We start from the raw sequence: 20,372 nt of genomic DNA, 5'->3' as shown, positions 1-20,372 counted from the left end.
AAGTAGCATGTTTACACACTGTTGTGTATATGTACAGTAAATGCATATAGTATTGCCTCAAGTAGCATGTTTACACACTGTTGTCTATATGTACAGTAAATACATACAATATTGCCTTTAGTAGCATGTTTACACACTGTTGTGTATATGTACAGTAAATACATATAGTATTGCCTCAAGTAGCATGTTTACACACTGTTGTGTATATGTACAGTAAATACATATAGTATTGCCTCAAGTAGCATGTTTACACACTGTTGTGTATATGTACAGTAAATACATATAGTATTGCCTCTAGTAGCATGTTTACACACTGTTGTGTATATGTACAGTAAATACATATAGTATTGCCTCAAGTAGCTTGTTTACACACAGGTGCTACCCATGCTCCTGGGGCATCTGAAATATACTTTGTCACTTTGGACAGTCAACCGACATCTCTAACACACTGTTTTATTAAGAAGGGTTTGACCGTAAAGGTCACTATCTTAAATGTGAACACATTAGAGCAAAATAGGGAGCTCTTGCACCATGTCTATTCTACCAGTGTGGTAGATATCTGTCCACATCATTACTCTACAAGTGTGGTAGATATCTGTCCACATCATTTCTCTACCTTTGTGGTAGACATCTGTCCACATCATTACTCTACCAGTGTAGTAGATATCTATCCACATCATTACTCTACCAGTGTGGACAATATCTGTCCACATCATTACTCTACCTTTGTGGTAGACATCTGTCCACATCATTACTCTACCAGTGTGGTAGACATCTGTCCACATCATTACTCTGCCAGTGTGGTAGGCCTCTGTCCACATCATTACTCTACCAGTGTGGTAGATATGTGTCCACATCATTACTCTACCAGTGTGGTAGACCTCTGTCCACATCATTACTCTACCAGTGTGGTAGACATCTGTCAACATCATTACTCTACCAGTGTGGTAGATATCTGTCCACATCATTACTCTACCAGTGTGAAAGACATCTATTGAAATCATTAGTCTACCATTGTGGTATACATCTGTCAAAAGTCATTACTCTTCCATTGTGGAAGACATCTGTCCACATCATTACTCTACCGTTGTGGTGGACATCTGTCCATGTCATTACTCTATGAAAGTGGTAGACTTCTGTCTACATGATTACTCTACCAGTGTGAAAGACATCTGTCTACGTCATTACTCTACCAAAGTGGTAGACATCTGTCGAAGTCATTACTCTACCATTGTGGTAGACATCTGTCCACATCATTATTCTACCAGTGTGAAAGACATCTGTCCACATCATTATTCTACCAGTGTGAAAGACATCTGTCCACATCATTTCTCTTCCAGTCTGAAAGACATCTGTCCACATCATTATCTTCCATTGTGATAGACATCTGTCCTCATCATTTCTCTACCAGTGTGAAAGACATGTGTCCACACCATTACCCTACCAGTGAGGTAGACATATGTCCACACCATTGCTCTACTGAAGTGGTAGACATCTGTCGAAGTCATTACTCTTCCATTGTGATAGACATCTGTCCACATCATTTCTCTACCAGTGAGGTAGACATGTGTCTACATCATTACTCTACCAATGTGAAAGACATCTGTCAAAGTCATTACTCTACCAAAGTGGTAGACCTCTGTCCACATCATTACTCTTCCATTGTGATAGACATCTGTCCTCATCATTTCTCTACCAGTGTGAAAGACATCTGTCCACACCATTACCCTACCAGTGAGGTAGACATATGTCCACACCATTGCTCTACCGAAGTGGTAGACATCTGTCGAAATCATTACTCTACCATTTTGTTAGACATCTGTCCACATCATTGCACGCCTCCCGATCACTTGTCAGACGCTCTGGGTTCCAAAACTCCATAAAAATCCGTACAAAGAGGGATATATATATAGATGGGTCCAGCAAATGTGCCACCAAATCCCTATCACAAAGAATAACCACAATTCTTGCAAAATACTACACCTCTATCACATCATTGCCATAAATTCCTGTTTATGCTGAGAACCACACTATAAATTTGTATAAATTTTCAACAGACGTCCACTACACTGCCAACATATCCATAGTTGTGAGGAAAACCCTATCACTTGCCATAGACGCCACCGCGCATGCGCAAGGCGGAAATCTACTCACTTCTTTTCCCGTGTGTCCTGATGACAAGAAGGAAAATTGTTTTGGTTGCACATCAGTACACGTGATTGAGTTCCACACTTACGTAGCACATTGAACTTCTCAAGAATCACAGTCTGCAAGCAGTGAACAGTTCTACTAGAACGGGGGTTTAAGAAGATCGGACGATCTCGTAAGTAATTAGTTTATGGGAAGTGTAAGTGGTTAAAAGACCTCGTGCCTCATCCCACTCAACCAAAGTTCAGGAGCAGATGTATTTTACCGAGTTCGAATATCTACCTAACTTACATCCGGCGGCGTTAGGCATGGCCGATCGTCGTAAAAACGACGTTCCCCCCTGCCTCGTCACCCCTTTAACTTAAATGAGTTCACGGACAAGATAACTAATTCAATGTCTGTTATGATTGACAATCGAATGCAATCTATGGCTCAAGAAATAGCAGAGCTAAAAGATTCTGTGTCTCAAACCCGGCATGGCCAATCAAGGGTTCATAATGAATTTAGACAAAGATCTAAAGCTGTTTATGAGAGCACACCCTCATACAGCAGAAATACACAAGGCTACGCTAAATCAGATTATGAGGACAATAGGAGAGTCATTCATAGAGACAGAGAGTATCAGAGATTATCATCCTACCATGAACATCATAGGGCACATCGTGAATCACGGACAATGCATAGAGATAAACACCAATCTCCCTCTAGCTCCTATGACAAAAGATCTGACATAGCCCGTGCATATCAGCATAGAAAACCTAGGCGTGCGCCTTCCCATACTGTATCAAAATCCAGATCAAGTGACAGAGAAAGCATGGCAAGGATTACGTCACCTTCCTCCAGTTATAGAACATGTGACTCCCACTCAGCTTATTGTAGATCCAACAGTCGGGATTACGCAACCCCCAGCCATTCGTCTCACCCCCAGCGCAATCAGAATAAGGGATGGGGGTCTTTAGGTCTTACTGACTTTTCAAGCTATGGGGACACTACTATTGATGATGAATTCAGACCTAACAATTATTCTCTTAAAGACATCGTTGCTGAACTTTATGAGCTAATGCCGTCATTAAAACCAGAAAAGGATAAGATTACTAAACCCTTGTTAGAACGTGCAGGGTAATGGGAGCCAGGCAGTGGGACTGATGAACACCATACCCTTCCCCGTCCAACCTATATGGACGACATTATCAAGAAAACAGAAAATTCTTTGAATTTTACGACGGTTGCTAGTTCTAAATTGAGGTCTATGTACAACAGATATGCGTACAAAATTCATGATGATCCTTTTGCAGAACAGATTAGCATTGATGATGAATACCATGAGTTGGTTAAGAGACCTAACCCCATGATGTGCACAGAAATGTCCAAAATCAAGCACTTAGACAAAATCAACAAACAGATGATTAATGTCAGTTCTTACATTAATTGGTAAGCAGCTGGTATTCGCCACTCTTTACCCTCGTACAACCAGACCACTGATCTATCATTAGACGCTCCCTTGGAGATGTCACATCACGAGGCTCGTTTCATACACAGTTCATTGGACCACATACTGAGGATGCAGGAGGAACTACAAACTTCACAGGTCTGGATGTCATCACAGTTTCTGACCATGCAAAGAAAACACTTAATACATCAAATTAATCATGCTATACCAGAACCGTTAAAGAACTCATTGATTGCACAGTCTATTACTTTACCTAAGATGTTCAACGGTAGATTGGAATCAGTGAAGGAAGCTATTGCCTCTTCTACTAGTCAGAAATTTCAAGAATCCACCATATCGTTAGCCTCCAGTTTGCATAGACGGCCTACAGAGATTCGTCACCAACAGAATCCTAGACGTCAACGTGTCCAGTCTGGCCGGGATTCTTTTCGTCCCTCTACGCAGAAGTACAGATCATATCAACCCCGGTACAGGAACTCCAAAGAGGATCATCCCACTTCACAGAGAGGTGTTAGCAAAGAAAGAGGCAGTCGCAGAAGGGGCTCCCTCTGGAGATGACTCAACCAAGAATCTGCAGACACGTCCAGACCCTATCGACATCCCCTGCCCAATGGACAACGATTTAGAATTACGGAAGATCAAAGACATGACCATTTTAGATCCAGTCGAGCTGGTCGGCCTCACAGATATCGACCCAAGACTGCCCAAGTTCAGCATTCATCCTTCACTGGGTACAGTAGGAGGCCGTCTTATGAAGTACGCAGAAAACTGGAAGGCCATCACAGACGACTCATGGTTACTCGAAGTTGTAAGAAGAGGCTACAAACTTCACTTCTTAAAAAGACCAAGGCTAGTCATCCATCCTACCGGACCCAGATTCCACCTATCAGGACCGAAGTTGATTGCAGCAGAAGTGGCCTTAGAAAAACTTCTTGCAAAAGGAGCTATCAGCATCCTAGAAGAATCAGACACCACTCACGGATTCTACTCCCCAGTATTCCTGATACCAAAGAAAAATACTACAGAGATGCGACTTATCATAGACCTAAAAGTCCTGAACAAAGAATATCTGGAAAGACCACCCAAGTTTCAGATGGAATCTATAAAGAAGTTGAAGAGCTCTTTAAGACAGCAGATTGGATGACAAGTATAGATCTCCAAGACGCATATCTTCACGTATCTGTCCATCCAAGTTATTGGCGGTATCTACGCTTTGCTGTCAACGGTGGGAGATACCAATTCAGGGTACTTCCATTCAGCATATCCATCGCCCCATGGCTATTCACCAGGATCACCAATCCCATCATCGGGTTCGCCCTTCTAAAGCTCATAAGACTTCACGGATACATAGACGATTTCCTATCGGCCGATCAGGAGAAATCGCAAATCAGTTTGAACACAGTGTGCATCATCCAACTTCTCACACATTTAGGATTCCTGGTTCATCCTAAAAAATCAGAGCTAGTACCCACTCAAGACATCACCTACATAGGCGCAAGATTTATACTCAACAAGGGCATAGTAGCACACCCAGAGGACAGATATGCAAGAGTAGAACACATGATAACAAGCGCTCTCGATCAGCCCATCAAGTCAAGACGCTGGTGGATGTCATGTCTAGGCACGCTCACATCTATCCAAGATCTAACCTACAGAGGCAGACTACAGTTAAGACCTCTACAGGTTTGAATGAACACCACCAAAAACCTAGAGCTGGAAGCATTAATCCATCCTCCACAAGTTCGAATATCAGAACTCCATTGGTGGCTAAATCGTCAAAATGTCATGCCAGGCATTCCACTCTATTACCCCACCCCTGTACATCAACTCTACACAGATGCGTCTGGAGAAGGTTGGGGTGCCCATATGGACGATGTTACCATTCAGGGAAAATGGTCCTCCCAAGAAAAGGAGTTACACATCAATTGTCTAGGAATGAGAGCGATATATCTAGCATTAACAGCATGGCTAGATCGACTACACCATTCGTCAGTAAAAATCGCCACAGACAACTCGACCGTGGTCGCTTACATTCAGCACCTAGGAGGCACAAGATCCCTACCTTTACTGAAGGAGGTTACACGTTTATATGCCTTGGTAGACTCAGTGAGTTGCAAGATCGAAGCAAGACCGGGCAAGCTAAACATCCTAGCAGATTATCTATTCTGGCAGAACAAGATAGTACCCACGGAATGGTCACTACATCACGAGGTGTTCAAGTGGATAACCCATCTATGGGATACTCCGAACCTAGATCTATTCGCCACATGTCTCAACAACAAACTACCAGTCTACGTAGGCCCAGTACCAGATCCACTAGCTCTCCAGGTCGATGCGCTCTCCATGTTATGGGAGGGGATGTTCGCGTACGCATTTCCCTAGGTTTGTCAGCACCATACATGTGCTCGTGGGTTTCACCGAAGTGGTAATGATCTGAGACCTGCATCACTTCGAGCTTTCCTCCCACGTTAAGCTGACATGTCGCGATATAACTAGAATAAACATCAAAGTACCTTGTACTTTCCCTAAATGGGATCTGTCCATAGTATTATCAGCATTAATGAAAGCACCATATGAACCCATGAGTAGTGCATCATTACTATTAGTTTCCGAGAAAACTGCCTTTCTCTTAGCCATGGCTACGGCGGCTAGCATGTCTGAATTACATGCTATTGACATCTCAACTGTATCCCATACCCAGGAATGGAAATCAGTGTCGTTCAGATCGCTCCCAGAATTAATTGCCAAAAACCAGTCGTCAGCCTTTGGCCCACTCGGACACAGACAATATACAATTCCAGCCTTGAGTAAAAGTGTGGACTTCCCGGACAGATTACTTTGTCCCATAAGAGCCTTGAGATATTTCATTACAGCAACTCAACCCTACAGAAAGCAGAGAAAACGACTATTTATCTCTTGCAAGCCCTCATCAGAAAAAGACATCACTAAGGGCACTTTAGCGGGATGGCTAAAATCAGTTATGAAGGTGAAGATTTCAGAAGTACCTCATGAACTCAGGGTAAGTTGACCTTTCTTACTGTGCGAAGCTCAGGGCAGGCAACACTGAAATCATAGATCGTAGGATTAAGTGATATACGGTAGCCAAATATGATTGCTATCACCGGAAGTGACGTCATAGGAGACAACCCACCGGTCTAACGTCAGGATACGTTAATATCACTACCCAAAAAGGGAATAACGGTAAATTACATCATTGTGATACGAGAATGGAAGACACATACCACAAGAACTTGGTATGACACCGGAAGTGACATCACAGATGACGTCATCACAGGGAATGACGTCATTATATGTCTGAGTATCACAATGGAGTATGTATATATATACCCTTCATATGACGAAATTTGAAAATTATATATGTCTAGTCTTGTAAGTAGACCATTAGACACAGCCGTTTACCCCTTTTTTGGCATATAATCCTTAAGTTTTACCACTTCACTAGCCAAATATCTAAACGATGCTAGATACCAGAACTCACCGGTCCCTCTGGTGTATACTGGCAATGATGTGATAGAGGTGTAGTATTTTGCAAGAATTATCAAACAATAGTTCTCATTGTGAATAATTCTAAGAAATACCACCTCTATCACATCATAATAATCCCTCCCACCTCCCCAAATATCTGCATCTAGTTGATGAGAGTAATGGGTTGAAAAGAAGTGACTAGATTCCTCCCTTGCGCATGCGCGGTGGCGTCCATGGCAAGTGATAGGGTTTTCCTCAAAACTATGGATATGTTGGCAGTGTAGTGGACGTCTGTTGAAAATTTATACAAATTTATAGTGTGGTTCTCAGCATAAACAGGAATTTATGGCAATGATGTGATAGAGGTGGTATTTCTTAGAATTATTCACAATGATAACTATTGTTTGATGATCTTTAATACAATCAAGGAAGGACTTTCTTTATATTCGCAGAGTATAGTGGAAATGATGACATGTAGATTATTAATACCTCAAAGGATTTGCTTGACTGTTTTCAATCACAGAAAAGAACCAAGTTCAATTTTGTCAAACTTTTAATTTTTTATCTAGGTACAACACTATCTCACATGACAAACTTAAGAAAACACTTCACTCCTTGATCAGGGGCACGGTTTCAAATCCCAGTTCACCTCGATTATGTTTCTAGGTTTGTCAGCACCATATACGTGCTCGTGGGTTTCACCGAAGTGGTCATGATCTGAGACCTGCATCACTTAGGGCTTTCCTCCCATGTTAAGCTGACATGTCGCGATATAACTGGAATAATGTTAAAAGCGGCATTAAAACCCAACTCAACTCACTGAAAAACAATGTGTGAAATGCTGGACTTCCTCTTAGATAACATCTATATGAAATTAGGGGGTAAGGCATTTAGGGATAAAGCCAATGGGCACCAATTGTCCCCCCCCTTCAGCCCTCTAAGAAGCGACCATTTTCGTCGCCAATGTGACTTAAAATCTATGATTGTGACCTAACTGAAAGGAAACATAACTGGCGACAATATCTGTTTTAGATGTCATGAGGCAGCAATTGGAAATGTTGTTTACAAACTCATGTTTGCAGGGCCAATGTCATGTACATAATTAATTATAGAGGTTTCATATCATGATGTTTATTTATTTACTGTTAGGACAATTACAGGCATCACTCAAGTTTGTTTTGTACCTTGTTGCAATTTGCATAAATGTAAGAATATTGTACCCAAAGGAAGTATTATTTAGGAAAAACATCATTATTAATTTATTTTCTTTCCTTCTTTGTTCATCTGATAGTCTATGAGCAGGTACAGCATGTATATATACATGTCATGTCAATGGAATTGTGGTACATGGTATTCAAGAAGTGTACAGCTGTTCATACATATTAATTCTAGCCTATAAATTCAACATGACTGTATCAGTGTGTATTACATATTTCTCCTATATATCACCTTCCAATACAACAAATAACAGAACACTTTCTGGATTGCTATGCAGTGCACCACAACTCACCGTTTAATTCAACATTAATATCACATTTACATATATCTCAGTCATTTGACATCCATGATATACACAATATCTAACATATGACATTGAATAAATTGACAATATACAAATACTGACGACTAGTCTTGATTAACGCGACGAGCTTCAAATATACGTGGCAACGAGCCCTACAAAAGGCAACAAGCCATAATCAGTGATAATAAAATATCATGAGCAACGAGCTACTGTTTACATGCGACAGGCATCAGTTTCTCAGCGCGACAAGCCTCCATGTTTGCGACATTCTCAGGGCGACAAGCCTCCATCTTTTGCGACATACCTCGTCGTGGGCAACGGGCCATCATGGTTAACACCGTTAACCGCACATACTGCAACTTAGAAACAATCATTAATAAAAGTAAAGTTTTCAGTGGCGCACTGCAAGCGAGAATGACCACTCTATACATGCTTAACCTTATATAGCCCCTTATAAGCGCCCCCTACTATTACACAACACCATGTTGTATTTTCCTACGGTAGGAGAAAGTAATTTCTTTCTTATTCGTACCTCAAACGAAAGAAATAATATTTAAGTGTGGAAGTGTGGAAGGAAGATCAGAAACTAAAAAGGTTTGCAGAGTTACAATTTGTAAATGACATTACCTTTGTGGCATTGTAATAACTAATTATCTCCTGCTGTATGTGTTCAAAATGTGGCATTAGTCATTTCCAACATCGTCTGTATATTACTTGATTCGTTATTAAAATTACAATATTCAATGGGTTGTTATGTTTGTGTGGCCATGTAGTTTTTGTATGTATTTGTTTTACATATATTTATTATATATAACTAGTTGTTAGTTTCAGTCACCTATAACAAAGTGTATCTGACCTGTTTTACCTTCTAATTGCCCCATGGCCAGTAGCTTCATATGCTGATTTTCTCCGTTCAAATCAATGGTTCCTTCCACAATGGTTTTTATCCGCAATCTTTCTTACATGTTCACAATCATATAACATATCGATTATAGTTTCAGGTTGAATTGTACAGAAAGTACACAAAGGAGAGTCAACATATCCAATTGTATATAAGTATTTGTTAGTTGTACGAACGTAGTGAATGATCTTAAACTGAAACCATCTAATGTCCTCACTTTGAGTGCATCTTTTTGCCATCAATATATGTTCTTGCCAATCCGTCTCACAAACCCTTATTTAGTATACTTTCCCATTTTTCAATGCCATGAAATTTAACAAACTCAGATGCTGATAAAGTCTTGTAAAATTCATTACTACTTATATTTTGGTTTAGCAGATTGATATATTGAATGTTATGGTTGGTCGAGGAAATACAGAATTGAAAACATTGTGTTCCTTTACCTCACAAAATTATTTAACTGCATTTTCAACTCCATAATATTCTAAATAATTTGTTTCAATTCCGTACATATGCACAAAAGTATCACATCTAAAAAATTTACCTTTGTCATTGGCTAAATCCCTAATGAAGGTTACACCACTGATTGGTCAATGTTTTTTAAAGATTGGACTATTTCCTAGTTGTATCCTTCTATAAAACCATATATCTTGACCAGGTTCCATTTTCTTTTTGGACAAGTATGTTGCCGAAGCTTCCAAAACATCCTTCCATAGTAAATTCATGGTATTTGGAGTAATACCTACATCAACATAGGATGCATATGCCAACCATAATCCTTCTCTATTTGGAATACAGCAAGAAACTAAATCAGTCCATTTTGAGTGATTACCATTTAATCTTCTGATCCATGAAAGTTTTTGTGCTACAATCACATCCTTTATAATTGGCATGTTAATTCCGCCATGTTTTGGGGGTTAAGACATTATTTGTCTTTTCACTTTATCCGGTTTTCGCTTCCATACAAATTAAAAACATCTTTTCTGAAAAGTATCTATCACATCTTTTGGAAGGTTGGGTATCAAGGAAAAAACATGATTCAATTTTGACAATCAGAGGCTTTTTAGGACTACATTTCTACCTATTGGAGTCAAATTTCTTACCGTCCATGGGTTTTTATTTCTCTCTCAATTTTTTTCAAGGTTTATTTTATATTATCCTCCACAATATTATCAAAATCAACATAAAAGTTTATTCCTAATAGTTTAAACTTTGTATTAGACCAGTCTAGATGCCAATCCTAACATAGTTTATATCTTGGTTCTCTTTTTTGAACCAATCAAAATTAATTTAGTTTTCTCCGCATTAACCTTAAGACCAGAAAATCGAGCAAAAAACTGTATTGTGCGCAATACAGCATAAAGGTCTTTTTCTGTCCGTCCAAACTTAGTGATATGTGTCACCTGCAAATTGTGACAGCAAGTGTTCAAGTTTTCCTATCTTAATTCCTTTTATTTTAGGATGACTTCTTGTCATAATTGCCAAAATTTCTGCACAAATCATAAAAATATATGGCGACACTGGGTCACCTTGATGACAGCCTTGTTACAACCCTTAATGTAAAAATTAGTCTTAGTGTAAAAATATTTTACATTAAGGGTTGCGGGTTCACCCTTGTTACAATGCTTAATGTAAAAAATACCCTTAATGTAAAACTTTTTACATTAAGGGTTGAAGTGATAGATATATTTTTTTTTACATTAAGGGTTATCACTATGAAATAATATTTATTGAACTTTCATGAAACTTCGCAGATTTAATTGATCGTTACTTTGTCAAATGACCAATCATTTTTAGATCCCCTCTCTACAACGACCACCTGGTTGTTATATTCAGGCTTCATAAAAGGGTTCATGACCCCTAACCCCTTAAACCAATTTTTATAAAGCTTACTGTTTTACAAAGGTTAGTTTTCGATACTCTGCAAGGTAACCTCGTTACTATCCTAATACCGTAACGACGGAAAGGAGGACTCGGCCAAAGCAGATCAGACCAAGTTGTAGATGATGATGGGTTGCTAGAATGATCCATTAACAGAGTTTTAGGCATAAAATAATGGACATTTTGTTGCAGTATCACGGATATGACAGTTAAGCATGCACCAGGATCATATGCTTTTACAAACGAAAGGAATTGCAATGCAATGATGTTTGGTTAAAAAACCCTGTAGGTTTCCCAAGTACAGTTGCCAAGTCAAATATAGCCACTTAAAGTTTAAATTTTCCGGATATGAAGTCTATACCTTTTCTATAGCAGTTTAGCATATCCTGTAGTAAGACCATTGTTGATTGAAAAAGAACATAAGGCATACGGCCTGTAGAGTATTTCATGTCAGTTAGGAACTGACCATTCGATCTCCTGTGGGAGCTGACTTAAGCTCACAACGGAACTTCGTATCAAGTGAGTGAGCTGTAAATGCTATCTTTCGACATATGTTAGGTATAAATCGTATTGTGCATAGATTTCGCATGACGGATGACGCACGCCGTACAAAGACGGATAGCAATTTGTCAAATGAGCCTTTAGGACATATCTTACAATGCGACAATGCAACAATTGGCCAAAATGTCGCGTTGTCACATTGTTGCAATGTGGCGCTTTGGCTAATTTTGACACTCTTTGCTTGGTTTTGCAAGGGTGACAATGCAACAAGGAGACAGTGTCCCTTCAAGTATTCCATATACAACCGCAACATATTATAACATTTTTTAGGGTAAACGAGATTCCTGCATATTATAAAGAGACAGCCAATATTTAACACATTTCAAAACAGCGAGCGACTGAATAGAACATCTGCCAGACTCGGCTCTATGTCACTGAACCCAAAATTTCAGCCCCGTATAAAAGTATTGGTGTTACCTTTGTATCCAAACATTTGAAGTAAAAGTGAGGCGAGTATGGTTTCAAGGAATTTATACGAATTAACAGGACCATGAACACCTTTCTTGCCTGAATTGCAATATTATTAAAGCATTCGACCTCAGTAATCCCTTGCTAAAATTGTTGTTGACAGTATTGCCATACAAAATATTGCAAATAGAAGTACAAAAATATAAATAAATTCTGATTGTAACTCAACACCAAAATGACAATTTTGTTCCATTTCAGTAACCAATTCGTTTATTAAAAACAACTGAAACAAAAAGTGACAAAGCATACACCCTTGCCTCACACCCATGAAGCAGCAAATATACCAGATACTCTGTTGTAAGTCTTTACATTACTGTACATTGATTGTAACATTTTACCCATTTTAGCACTCAAACCATTTTTGTACAATGGCTTCCATAGATGTTGTCAAGGCCAGCTGATTTATTATGTTTCTTGGCACTGATGCTTTCAAAAAGTTTGGATCTGGTGATTGGAGATTCTAATATGTCAATTGTCAGTTCTTGCACATAACCTTGACATGTCACTATGTCATCCACCTCACCAAGATTATCCTGAATACCCATTGGTTCAGAATTCAGTGACGAGAAATAGTCCCCCCCAGTCTTATATATCAATAGGGTTTTGTCGTTATCTGTATTCTTGCAAACTTTGTTATACTTCAAAAGGTAGGAGTTATCTTTAGATTCTTCTGAACGCATTTAAATAATGGCACTGTTCATGTTTTTTTAGAGAGACAATCATCATCATCAGGGAACATGTCACTCGATGCTTAACAATAATCTATCACACTACACCCAAAATGTCCAATAGGGGCCACGGGTGGCCCAGTCGTCTAAGGAGCAGCGATTCGCTGTGCAGAATTGCATCCCTTGGGCACGCCAGAAACCTATGATTGTAGGTTGGAATCCCGGTTCGCCCCGGATATGTTCCTAGGTTTGTCAGCACCATACACGTACTCGTGCATCATTTCGGGCTTTCCTCCCACAATAAGCTGACACACCATGATATAACTGGAATACTGTTAAAAGCGGAGTTAAACCCAACTCACTCACTCACTCACTAAATGCCTAATAAATGTACAGTCACCAATTCGATAGTCAGTTCCAAATCTTCCATTCACAATATATTGTAACCTTAGGTTCCGGGTACTCTACCCTTCTACCTATGGTCACTTCTACTTATCAACTACTCCTTGGTTCTAGGGATGATGTAGCTCTCTTGAAAATCAGCCTCTTTTTATTTATGATAGAATTAATCATAAATATGTACACATGGTCCTCAGATTAGTTCTTGTTGTTGCCTGATATAAATACAACACATACCTAGATGATGGTTGAAGAGCCTGATGGTTTTTCTGATGAACGTTACCTGTACTTCTTTTCTGACTCGGGATCCCAAAACCACAGTGAACCTTTCTGTTCAGCTGTCTCCTCCCGACTCCCCGCACCACTCTCGGACAACTCCCTAAATACTATCCATGATAATTTTTGCTCCTCACCCCGAAATAGTATTTGACGTCATGTGAAAATGAGTCCTAACGCTCACCTCCATATGAACCCCAATTTCCGTTCCAATCAGTTCTTCTATCAAGCCCTTCTAAACCAAACCTTCAGCTAATTTCCTAACTCATTGGTCAACCGATAAACTCTTAATAACATACTCATAATTCAACCTCTTTATGACAAAAATCCAACACTCTGTCAGACTGGAAAGCGTCTTAAAGATGCTTAATCATGTTAATCAGACATTCCAATCAAGCAGTAGTAGTGAGAAATATTCGATCATTTCAAGACTGACAGTTTGTTCCATCCATTCATTTCCCCTCTGATACTTATATTGCAAGACCAGATTCTGCTAATTTCATTGTACTAATGAAAATGTTATCTCTATCACTCAATTTAGTAAAACTACATTTAAGTAAATATAAAAACCCTTTTCCAAAATACCCTGGTTATACATGCCCTTCCCGTTGTAGAGCATGTCCCATGCGATTGACCAATGATAATAAAATATAAGATGTAAATACCATAGGACAATATCACTATGTAACAATATGTGTGTGTATGTATCTGAGGACCAGATAAATCAATACAATAAAATTTTACAAAGTAATGTCTCAGATAGGATCTGTCTTGGGTTGTACCTATCTGAGAATAACATCTGAAGCTTATTAAGATATAATCAAATTATCATTCTATGTAAAGGTTTCAGGTTTACAAAAAGAAATTTATTTTTTTTCTTCGGTAGATGCAGATAATCAGATTGGTAATAATAAAACATCTTCTCAACGCTTAAACTTCATGTATATATATATATAGACATATGAGCATTTTTTTCTTCAGGCACAAAAAAAATCACAACACCAACTAACAACTTATCATCAATTCATAAGTACACACATTTGTATACCATATATTCATGTATACAACATCTATAATATAATCAACATCTGGTATAATCAACATCTTTGAATACAATATAACATCAACATTTGTACAAGAGGACACTAGTATGTCTGAGATCACTTAGATTTCTAAAACTGTGACATTTCAATGTTCTCTGGTCTCTGCGGAACTGACGGATAAATTAATCTTACATCGCTAACAGCAGCTGTTTGAGTAGCGGTGGTGCAAGGTAGTGGAGCAGAAGGTCTACCCGATTCGTTAACAACTATGGGATATTGTACGTTCCCATGTATCAGAGAAACACTTGCTATGTATTCCTCATCCATCATTCTGGTCAGTCTACCTGCCTTAACCCATGATAGAGATACCTTCCTGGGTAGCTCTATACGTTCATTAGTGATGGTATTTACCAAACTCGGTTTGTTAGAGCCCCATGACAAAATCATGTCAAATTTCACCAATCGTCTTGTAATGGAGATTGATTGTGGAATCATGTTTGTTCCCAAGCTTCTAATATATAATGGGCTAACTGGAATCGTGGCCAAGGTAACGTGAGTACATTTAGTTCTGGAAGCCAGTTCTATTTCCAAATAAGTCTTAGAATTTCTCATTCTTTTCATGATAATATACACTGCTATGGCAAAGATAACCAAAACTCCTGCATAGAATAGAATATTGATATCAAACATTGCTTTGATATTCGCCAGGTTATTATCGGTTGAAGCCTTTGTGGGGGATGGAGTTGGTGGAAGCCATCTAAAACGCCTATCTGAGTTTCGGTTCAGAACTGAAGCTGAAGCTTTCTCAAGATGACAAGCCAAAATTAGTACACTTAGCCTTCTTGACAGAATTCCCATGTAGACAGTTAAAAGTATGAGTCCAAAGAAGCATCCATAAAGCATATATGATGTTCCTGATAGCCATTGAGTCCCTCCTACTGGAGTCCAGTTATTCATAAAAATAGGATCGGTTGGGTGAGTGTAAATTATTTTATTTTGTTTTGCGAGTTTCACAGCTCTACGAAGACTAATTCTTATCTTTTTATCATCACCCATTATTTTTGAAAAGGTATGGTTAGCCACTTGAAATTCTGGAATATCATAGCTAGCAGGTTCATCCGTTAGGAAATTTTCCACTTCTGCTCTGAGATCATCTGCCGAAAAGTAGTGTCTCAGTAGCCCTACATTCAGAGGATATTTGAAATTAGTTTTTGTGGTTGCTTCATGACATCCTGTCAGTCTAGGTGGTATTGTCATTCCATCTCCATCCACTCTACAGTTGCACAACAATGGTATAACGCACAAACTACAGCCTTTCATCGTCTTGGTCTTATCTTCACAAGAGTAGACAATTTTGGAAATTCCAGATAACAACAGGTCGCCAGAATTCAGTTCAAACATGAAATGACCTGCACCATTTGGAACAAGTCCAATTTCACAAACTTCATGAACCAAGTCAATATCATTAAAGAACAAAGCCAAATTGCATGAAGGATTTTGAAATGATCTTTGAGCTGGTAGATTGTGGCATTTTATAAGCATTTGATTTTGAGTGCAAAGTTCATATTGATCACTTGTGAATTCCAAAAACGTCTCATCAACTGTAGAAATGGCAATATATGGTATGGTCTCACCAACCACTGTGGCATCACCAGAAGTGTGATTTAGGGGAACTGGGAATAACTTAACTTGATAAAGTTGTGTTTCTCTATCTTTTGATGTTACTGGTAACATCATAGTGACATAAACAGTACTGTCATGTCTTACATAATGTACCTTGGTAGCTGTGTAATAATATGGCAAATCCTTATGAGCCAGATGGAAATTTGGATATTTATCCTTCAATGCTCTCCTTATTTTTGATAGAGCACGCCTTAAATGTCGGAAAGGTATCAGTTCGGGTGATAGTACATTTTCTAACAACTTATATAATCCTGTGCTCAACCGATTAATCTTCCTTTCAACCATAGTAGCAAAATGTAACTCCTTTGCAATAAGTTGTATCCAATGTGCATACATGGCCTGAAACCATCGTATCTTACCATCCTCTACATTTATCAGTTCAGTCAGTTCATTATGATTTGCAATTATACCTTGCTTCAAACCGTCCATTCTATCGTTGGCCTTAGACATGTAAGAACCCATGTAATCTTGTGACATGTTAAAAGCTGCTTCTTCCGCTCTCATTCTATGTGATAAGATATTGATATGTTGTCGTATTATGTTCACGTCGCTGTCACGGGCGGTTCCGAATAAATTATGTGAGAATTCACCAATAAAAGGTAGCAATGCTCTCTTGGAGCGAGTCTGAGAACCAGGAATTGGACCTTGAGGAATAATGTTTTTGATCAAAGTGACCCCTTCAACCAAGTCGTTTAAAGTGTCGTCATGTATGCGATAAGTAAAATTCAATACAGCCCTCATGTTCTCATCACAAGATGAGCGATTTCTTAGAAGACTAGCATTCTTGCAAATATCTCGAGGCAGAGTCGGATAGTTAGAGATCTTGGGCAATTCAATAGCAAACGTATGATACCACGTCTGCTCATACGTTAAGAGTCTCCCCATGTGACTGAAGGTAGTACCCCAGTGAAGACGATAGATATCTGGAACGCATGACGCCAATGGTACCGAGTTCCACATCACCAGTAGTGTCATCATCACCTTAAGTGCGAAGCCGAAGGGTCCTGTAGAACACAAATATCCAAGTAAACTCTCAGATTTCTAGATCTGATCTCAGTCGTTGTTTTTATTCTATCCCTATGAAACCATAGCGTTCCTATTTGTAAAACAATATCCAACAATCCCAATTGATCGTCATCAATGTACCATACAACATATTAACTTCCCATAAATAATGTTTACCAACATTAAGGAAACCGCAGAACACAGCGCTATGCTCATACAGTCTCAATTCATGTGTCAACAATATGTTGTACTTGTGGGTCAGTTGAATATCGATAGAGCTAAAGGCCTTGTCATGTAACTACCTTAAATTCTAGCGTCAATTAAGTCCCTTTAATTAGCAGTCGTATTTTCTTTCTAACTCACATGGTTGAATCCTTGTCAACCGTCTTTGCGCAATACTGTATCATTTGTCTGAATCATTCACAACACATCTCTTCTCCTCAACAGGAGGTACACAATAGCCTTCTGACTAGGCAAAACTTTCTGAACATATTACCGGTATGATTGGCCAATCATCTACACACCACGACCGATTTATAGGTCTTCACCCAGGCTACGAGACAAATCGACCCTCTGTCCTTCGTCCTGAAGTGAATTCGTCGTTAGTCTTTCGACTGTCCTCAATATACTCAGCAACTTGAGGTAGAAACATATCTACCTCACCACTAGAGACTTGTCAGGCATCTCTAGACTTGATCTTTCAAGCTTTGAAACAGCATAGGCATTTCCTCATCTATGTGTTTATATTCAAATAACGTAGGCATAAATTATGTGAGAATTCACCAATAAAAGGTAGCAATGCTCTCTTGGAGCGAGTCTGAGAACCAGGAATTGGACCTTGAGGAATAATGTTTTTGATCAAAGTGACCCCTTCAACCAAGTCGTTTAAAGTGTCGTCATGTATGCGATAAGTAAAATTCAATACAGCCCTCATGTTCTCATCACAAGATGAGCGATTTCTTAGAAGACTAGCATTCTTGCAAATATCTCGAGGCAGAGTCGGATAGTTAGAGATCTTGGGCAATTCAATAGCAAACGTATGATACCACGTCTGCTCATACGTTAAGAGTCTCCCCATGTGACTGAAGGTAGTACCCCAGTGAAGACGATAGATATCTGGAACGCATGACGCCAATGGTACCGAGTTCCACATCACCAGTAGTGTCATCATCACCTTAAGTGCGAAGCCGAAGGGTCCTGTAGAACACAAATATCCAAGTAAACTCTCAGATTTCTAGATCTGATCTCAGTCGTTGTTTTTATTCTATCCCTATGAAACCATAGCGTTCCTATTTGTAAAACAATATCCAACAATCCCAATTGATCGTCATCAATGTACCATACAACATATTAACTTCCCATAAATAATGTTTACCAACATTAAGGAAACCGCAGAACACAGCGCTATGCTCATACAGTCTCAATTCATGTGTCAACAATATGTTGTACTTGTGGGTCAGTTGAATATCGATAGAGCTAAAGGCCTTGTCATGTAACTACCTTAAATTCTAGCGTCAATTAAGTCCCTTTAATTAGCAGTCGTATTTTCTTTCTAACTCACATGGTTGAATCCTTGTCAACCGTCTTTGCGCAATACTGTATCATTTGTCTGAATCATTCACAACACATCTCTTCTCCTCAACAGGAGGTACACAATAGCCTTCTGACTAGGCAAAACTTTCTGAACATATTACCGGTATGATTGGCCAATCATCTACACACCACGACCGATTTATAGGTCTTCACCCAGGCTACGAGACAAATCGACCCTCTGTCCTTCGTCCTGAAGTGAATTCGTCGTTAGTCTTTCGACTGTCCTCAATATACTCAGCAACTTGAGGTAGAAACATATCTACCTCACCACTAGAGACTTGTCAGGCATCTCTAGACTTGATCTTTCAAGCTTTGAAACAGCATAGGCATTTCCTCATCTATGTGTTTATATTCAAATAACGTAGGCATGTCTCCTCTACGTCCCTGTCGACATTATTACTACGTGGGCATGTCTCCTCCACGGCTTGACAGCGTAGGCATGTGACCTCTACGACTTACTATCATTTCATATCTGCGTAGGCATGTTACCTCTACGACCTTGTTCATCATCTCATATCTGCGTAGGCATGTTACCTCTACGACCTTGTTCATCATCTCATATCTGTGTAGGCATGTTACCTCTACATCTTTTATTTTATTTGATGCATCTCTCAATACAGTGGGACTACAAATTACTTATTGTATAAACTACTGTCCATTACTGTGTGTTAACAACCTAACACTCCATAATACGTAACTGAACACATGTCTGCTACTTCCATCATCTTCAAACCTATTGTTTACTTTTGTGTTTCCGCTTCGCCTTACCTTTCATTGTCCTCCTGATGTGGAAGTCCTCCACAACCTCTGATGGGAGAAATTCTCTTAGAACCCATTCTCTTTTTGAGATTCCGGCATATCGGACCTTATACCATTTACCTCGGCGGTCCGACATACATTTCTCTAAGGCTTCGATCTGCCTGTCCTCCATTTCAGGAGGAGTCTCCATCTCAGCAGTGGCGTCTTCGTTTGCCGCGCCTGCCGTTTCATGTGCATCAGTATCCCCTTCGTCTGATGTCAACTCATCAGCTGATGAAGGACATGCCTCCTGTTCTGACACAACAACCTCATTGTCAGGTATCATGTCAGGATCTAGTTCCTCATCGTCAGATAAGTCTAACGGTATTGCCAAAGGGCGAGCGTCTGGACTGATATACGGTTTCAGTCTATTTGCATGAATGGGTGATCTGATCAGTTTGTCATCACCACATCTGCGTAACTGAAATGTGTGAGATGGATATTTCCATACCACATAAAATGGTCCTTGCCACGACTTGTAGAGTTTCCT

General features: G+C 39.3%; 1 protein-coding gene across 1 annotated transcript; it reads right to left on the bottom strand.

The window, feature by feature from the left end:
• Positions 1-14,932: 14,932 nt before the first annotated feature.
• Positions 14,933-19,269, bottom strand: LOC125372568. Its single transcript, XM_048382979.1, has 2 exons — positions 18,263-19,269; positions 14,933-17,064 (listed from the first exon to the last, which is right to left on the bottom strand). The coding sequence occupies exons 1-2, from the start codon at positions 18,660-18,662 to the stop codon at positions 14,933-14,935; spliced, it is 2,532 nt and encodes an 843-aa protein (XP_048238936.1). The 5' UTR covers positions 18,663-19,269.
• Between the last annotated feature and the right edge of the window lie 1,103 nt (positions 19,270-20,372).

The sequence above is a fragment of the Haliotis rufescens genome, unplaced genomic scaffold, assembly GCF_023055435.1.
Source record: "Haliotis rufescens isolate VD_foot unplaced genomic scaffold, xgHalRufe1.0.p SCAF_43, whole genome shotgun sequence".
Classification (NCBI taxonomy): domain Eukaryota; kingdom Metazoa; phylum Mollusca; class Gastropoda; order Lepetellida; family Haliotidae; genus Haliotis; species Haliotis rufescens.
This window is presented reverse-complemented; position numbering and strand designations above follow the sequence as displayed.